At 42.1% G+C, this 6,214-nt stretch overlaps 1 protein-coding gene across 4 annotated transcripts; it reads right to left on the bottom strand.

Moving 5' to 3' along the window:
* Nucleotides 1-818: 818 nt before the first annotated feature.
* On the bottom strand, nt 819-4,983 carry LOC147893799 (receptor homology region, transmembrane domain- and RING domain-containing protein 5-like). Of its 4 annotated transcripts, none has more exons than XR_015542279.1 (5): nt 4,620-4,983; nt 3,711-3,941; nt 3,053-3,457; nt 1,885-2,906; nt 819-1,638 (listed from the first exon to the last, which is right to left on the bottom strand). XR_015542279.1 is itself a non-coding variant. In XM_087386579.1 (4 exons), exons 1-4 carry the CDS (start codon nt 4,771-4,773, stop codon nt 2,278-2,280), a joined length of 1,419 nt encoding a protein of 472 aa, XP_087242705.1. In that variant the 5' UTR covers nt 4,774-4,983; the 3' UTR covers nt 1,796-2,277. The 4 variants fall into 4 exon arrangements, 1 of the variants encoding a protein (XP_087242705.1); XR_015542278.1 differs by lacking the exon at nt 819-1,638 and adding an exon at nt 1,674-1,771; XR_015542280.1 differs by lacking the exon at nt 819-1,638 and adding an exon at nt 1,687-1,771 and having other exon boundaries at nt 1,890-2,906.
* Between the last annotated feature and the right edge of the window lie 1,231 nt (nt 4,984-6,214).

Below are 6,214 nucleotides of genomic sequence, written 5' to 3'. Positions count from 1 at the left end.
AAACGAAGGCCTCTTATATGTCCAAGTAAGAAGAACAAAAGATTTCGAAAAGATTCTTTAGTTTTAACAATCTTAATTCGTTTCAAATTTAATATGTTCGACATTTGTTTGTTAAACAAATCATTCCTTTATGAAGGGCTTCCATGATGCTAATTTGATCCTAGGATCAGATTTGTGTAGAAGTATACCTGAGCTTGATACGTAAAATTGAGTTAGAACGCAAATTGCTTACAAATTTGAAGGATTGAGTTGGAATGTAAATGTACCCAAATGGCAATCCTTCATATTAGATTTTCATGTAGCTTGAACACTAATTCAATCTTGAGTATTGTTTTGGGGTGCACACTAGCATGGGAGCCTCATTGCTTGTATTGTATTCACATGTAAGGGGTTGAGCTTGATACCTACATGCTGATCCAATTGAGGCTTTTGTTTAATACATGAGATCGCATTGTCATATGTAGCTCATTAGAATTTAAAGGTTTAATGTTCATTCGAGCTATGGATTTGATGAGAATCAACATGCACTACATGAACCCAATTTTCATCTCAAACATTGATCATTGGTGATACTACAAGATAAATATGGATCTGGTTTATATTGGTGCTCTTATAGTATGTTAGATGTTAGCAATTTGTCACTTCTTGAGATCAAACCATCCTAAAGATCACTCCTATGAAGCCATGGTATCTCAACTCTATTATCGCAAGCAAATTACACTTTAGATGCACTATTGTGTAGCTCCCCAATACCTTTGTGTTGATACAAAATTTATACCTTGTCCATAGTTCTCTACAAAACAAGGTGGCCAAACATTGAGTTCACTTGTCAAGCAATTGAAGCATATAGCTCAAGTGCCACATGGGCTGAATTGTCCACATATACAAACTACCTTTTCTTCTTTACTCTACTATGGTGTATAATTAGTCTTGACATGTCTGCATTCCTCTCCCATCTTCCAACATGGCATTAGATCCCAAGTAGCTCCGCTCTCTTCCAAGCCCTTGCATTTGTTATAGGCACCAAGCCCTCCCTTTGGGGCATTCTATCGCTTGTTTAGTTGTTTGTACAACCTGAGTTGAGCTCTTCACTTTTCCTAAAAGAGCTCCCATTTTTTGAGCTCTCAAGCTCAAGGCATGAAGTTATGATTACGACAACCTCTTGGAAGTTAGGTCATTATCTTCTAGGGGCGGATCCAAACCTTTTGGGGTCCATCTTGATGGTCATATTAGCAAATCAAAATCTGTTAATTCTACCTCATTGCATAATCAATATGGGCATTAGACGAGCTAGGCATCACCACTCCTAAAAATGCACTAGAGCGAGTGCAACGTTCCTCCAAACATGAGCTAGCAAATTGCAAAGTCTCCCTTGTTTGCACATTCAGATATGATTGGAACCCAAAGTTGATATTTAAGGGGAACCTTTTGTCAACAATATGTGTGATGGACTGTAGTTATGAATGCTCTTCTCTCTGCCGGTAGTATGTCTGCATGCTCAAGGCATGGACCTCCTTCATAGTAGCCTGAAAGAGCGACATCTTGGTTTTGCACAGTTGGGTTGCATGCAGCGCTGTTTGGGTATTTTCTCAAGAAAAGAGTGCCAATATGACTCCTTGCAGACAAATAGGAATTGAACTGGAAACAAACAAAATCATGGTGTAACCATTGGCTACAACAAAATCTTGGTGTGATCATTCATTATATGTAAAGGAGACTAAAAAACAAGAGGGATACAATTTCCACACCACATATTGAGATGTAAACCAACCTGCAAGCATATGCATTGTTCTTATAAGCTGCATAATGATATAGCACTGCAAATCAACATATTCTTAAAACATTGATGCCAGAAAAGTTTCATGTGAGAAAAAGACCGCTAACCTTACATTGAAGGGAAGGCAGCAGGTCTTGTCAGCACTACTCGAGAGAAAGCTCCTCAACAAGGATCTTCAAGCTCCTTTTGTTGTGCTACTGAAAGATGTGATAACCTTGTCCAAAAAAGATGGAATTTCCTGGCACGGATATGCACAGGGTGTAATAGCCTTGACTATTGAATTCTAGAGTATATCCTTGAAATTCAGTAGAAGTCCACATTTCAGTATCCACAGAGTATTTACAAGATGAACACATTCTCAATGCTGGAAACGAGCAGCAATTGCAACATAGGTGCTCCATTATGGGCTAAAGAAGCAGCACGCCCTCCTCACTCCTTCAAATCCACAACCAGCAACATGTTTAGATACTTCGACTCTTGTGCCCCCCAAACAACACATGCTAGGCAGCCTCTAAAACCAGTTTTGAACCATTGTGTGTTCTGCTAGGATGCAAGAACGATTTACTTCGAGAACCAAGCGCGGGTGAGGATGGGGAGCCTACACTTGGAGAAGAGTTCAGCAGGTATGGAGCTGCATATGAGCCTGGAATGAGTGGAGATGGGTTGCGAGACGAAGAGGGAGGAGTGAAGTAAGGAGATGCACGAAATGCCTCTATAGCATTAGTGTCACTTAAAAAGCTCTTGACCTGCCGTAAACCTGAACATTGCAAAGCTGAATGCCTCAAGGAACTTGGGCTGCTTGAGACTGGAGAAGCAATGTATGGACTACCAGGATTTGGCGTCAATTGATGAGAAGATGAGAAGGGTGTATCCCGAGAGCAAGAGGGGATATCCACAGAGCCAGATTCTTGAGCTGGGGGGATTTTTATGGGTGCCGATTCCGATGGTGAGGCCTGTGTGGTTGCTCCCCCAGATTGAGAGACTGGCTCTCCATTGACAATAGGGCTCAATAAAGGTGTCCTCTCTGATGCAGTAATTTGTGAGACCTCAAGACGAGCATCACGCTTGCATATTGGACACAACGCTCGCCACATTGTTAGCCATGCGTCAATGCAAGTACAGTGGAATCCTGCACAAGACAAAGAGATCACAACTCGTGCTAGTTATTTGACCCAATAATTTCTCTTATAATATCAATCATAACACCCTTGATTGCCTAAACATGAACCACATCACAGAATATAGCAGCGTTGCAGGTGCACAAATTACACTTACTGTGGCAACATGGCAGAATCCGTAGCTTTTCACCAGCAATATAATCTTCGAGACATATTGCACATGCATCTTGGGTAGCCTTCTGATTCCCTGCAGCCCTGTAGACAATACTTGGCATAGCATTCACTACACGTGAGCTCATCACACAAGGTTCCTGCTGTCTTAATAATCTACTTATAAGCTGCCTGCCTCTCTGTCTCCTCACGGTGAGCCAAGTAGCTAGTGCAGCAGCAATGGCAAGAACAGCAATGGAAGAAAACACCATGATTGACCAGATGGTGTCCTCATAATCAGGTAAAATCCAAGTCACTGAGTTAATATCACCTGCATACACAGAGAGCGTCTCCCCTGCTGCTCTCAAAATAAAAACCGCATGGATAGATATTCCTTGTGAGCTTCCAGCCACTGGGATGCACACACGGAGAACACATTAATTGTATCCTTTAGCTTTCTGAATAGATCCACTGTGAAAAAATGTAGCAAGAAACTGAGCTAGCAGAAATTGCAGGCAGACTATGAACAATGCCTGGTGGAAAAGAAACAGAAAACAGATATGTAATGCCAAGCCAAGGTGAATAATATGCAGCTGCCTCACAAGACTAACAGATTTCTTAGAAAGCTAATGCTTTGTGCAATGAGGTATGATAGTGATACTTACTAGTTACTAGCTCAGAGCTGTACTCACTGTCGAAAATAATAGCAGCAGCGAAACCAGCAGCTTGAGCATTGCGGACTTTTGTGTCAAATGAGCAGTTTCCCCTTACCGCCAACAAAAACACAGACTTTGAACCTTGAGGTGTGATGCTGTACGATTCAAGTGAGGAGCAGGCATCTAATGGTCTTGCACACTCAATGAACCCACTGATACCTGAATTTCGAACGCTGGGACCTGCAACAAGAACAGACACATTCGATTAGAGCTTGGATTACTTAAATGAAAATTGTATGAAATGTTCAGAACCTAAACGTTATTAGTGTAGAATTGCAATCTACCACTCAAATTATAAACGTCCATTCTTTCTGCTCTTAGCCCAACCAAAGCCTCCAGACATTATGTCTTTGCAGCAAGCTTGTTGAAAATATTCCGTGGCCACGCATGTATAACTTCCATCCCTGCTCTGCTTCAATGAGAAGAGCAATCACTAGCGCAAAGATTTGTTCTCATAGTGTGGCTTCAGATTTTGTTCTAAGGCTCAAGTGTTAACTTTGAAGCTAATATTGTGAAGGGTTAGCCATGCACGTCAGATCTTCCATCCGCAAAACGTACTGGTAATGGACTAAAACTACTAGTGCAAGCTTTGTTCCTATATTATGTGGCCTGAGATTTTCTCTGTCCATAGATATGCAGATTTCACAACCATACGTGCTGATTTGGGCAGATCACAATCCAAAGTTATGAGATGGGAAATTTCTTAGAAGGCAGGCTAGCAATACAGAGATCGCACTTTTTCGGACACATGCTGACTTGGGCATTCAAAATCTTGCATGATTAGGCATCGGCAACCAGCTGTCAAAGGTACTCGTGCACAGAACAAACATGGGAAGGAGCGATTTGCTGGGCGCTTACCGAAATTGGCCTGAGTTGATTGGAAAGAGAAAGATGAGTTAGCGGTGGTGAGGAGGACATTTCCAGCTACGGGATGGATACAAAAGAGGAAAGGCAGAAGCAAATTAGGAAGGAGGAGATGGAGGATGGTGCAAGGAGCAAAGGAGGAAGGCATGATGGGGAAGGTTACGAAGAACCCATTAGAGCAGAAAGGTGGATAACTTCAAAAAGTGGGTGATTCAAACGAAGGATGAGCCGGAAAGTATTCAAGGAGAGACGATAGAGGGGTGTTAGTTGCCACGTGGTATGGTGCCTATTTGGCGCACCTTCATTCGCATATACGTTCATAAAAATTCGGCCACCTTCATGCTCGGGCTTTCACATGGAAAAAGACCTCCACTCTTCTTTCTTTTCAATAAACAACTTCCTTTTAATCAACGTGAGAGTAGTTCTTAAATTATTAACACTTAACATATCATCTCCACTATATCTATAATTGACGTCATTATCTGTTTGGAACCCACACATTTTCTCTCACCTTGCAATACCTTCCAAAAAAATGGATATTAGTAATACTTGTGGGAGTAGTGGTTAAATTTAAGTCGAGATGGGATAGGTTAGTGGTGGTCGATTAGTGCAGAAATAGTAGTGGTCGATTAGAATGATTGTTCTAGATCAATCCAGTGCTTAGTTCCATGTGCACCACGTGTATGGTAGAGGGATCAGCTTAGTGCCATGCACGCCACGTGTATGGTGGACGGACCGCAAATTAGGTGTATAAATCAGCTTATTGGGTGAACTTAGTCCAAGAGTGGCGTAACGTTTGGAGATGCTTTCTGTCGAGGTGCTTCTGTGATGGGATGAGGGAGTTCCCAATGGTGTTTTGGCGTTAGTAGAAGCTGCATGCGACATTGCGAAGGAGGCTAAGTTTGTGTTTTTTTGTTGTGCAGATCTCGGTCTTGTTTGTGGTGTTATGCATGTGTGTGTTGTTTGATGTTTATGTGTGTTTTTGCAAGTGCGCATGAGGTAGAGGCAGGCAGCCGACTTCAATCTTCTGGTGCAAAGATATTGGAGCTCAGTGTGACTATAGGCATTGGAGGAAGTGATTTTGATGTAGCCCTTCTTGAGTGTGTACATATGTTTTGGATGATTGTTATGTTGCTGGTCTTTGCTTCATTGAGTGAGGAGGTACGTTGTACCATTTGCATTTGTAAATGGTCTGATGTGTTCTAGCGAATAGCATACAATCTATTAACAAAGTCGATTTAGCGTTATTTGGGTTGGGATAAGAAGCGGCCAGTCGAAGTGTTGAGGATGGTTAGGGGCAAACCCTAACCCTAACCCTAAGGGGTTCTTGTGTATATATTCATGTTTATTTTCAATACAACATGGCGTACAGGTAGCTATATCGTGTGCACTCCTCTCTCTCTCTCTCTCTCTCTCTCTCTCTCTCTCTCTCTCTCTCTCTCTCTCTCTCTCTCTCTCTCTCTCTCTCTCTCTCCACTTTATCATGGAATCAGAGCACCAAGTGCTCCTAAGCCCTTATTTCATGTCAAGGCATCAAGCCCTCCTTGTGTGAGGCATCCTCGTTTGAGAGAGAAAGCCCTTGCCCCTGT

This window comes from Dipteris shenzhenensis, chromosome 15 (genome assembly GCF_047967505.1).
Source record: "Dipteris shenzhenensis isolate YYH24624 ecotype China chromosome 15, Dip_SZ_1.0, whole genome shotgun sequence".
NCBI lineage: Eukaryota > Viridiplantae > Streptophyta > Polypodiopsida > Gleicheniales > Dipteridaceae > Dipteris > Dipteris shenzhenensis.
This window is presented reverse-complemented; position numbering and strand designations above follow the sequence as displayed.

Coding starts and splice junctions, on each gene's coding strand:
- LOC147893799 (XM_087386579.1), bottom strand. CDS start 4,773: ATGCCTTCCTCCTTTGCTCCTTGCACCATCCTCCATCTCCTCCTTCCT. Junction 3,942..4,619: donor ATCAACTCAGGCCAATTTCG/GTAAGCGCCCAG, acceptor TTCTTGTTGCAG/GTCCCAGCGTTCGAAATTCA. Junction 3,458..3,710: donor CAGCTCTGAGCTAGTAACTA/GTAAGTATCACT, acceptor TGTGCATCCCAG/TGGCTGGAAGCTCACAAGGA.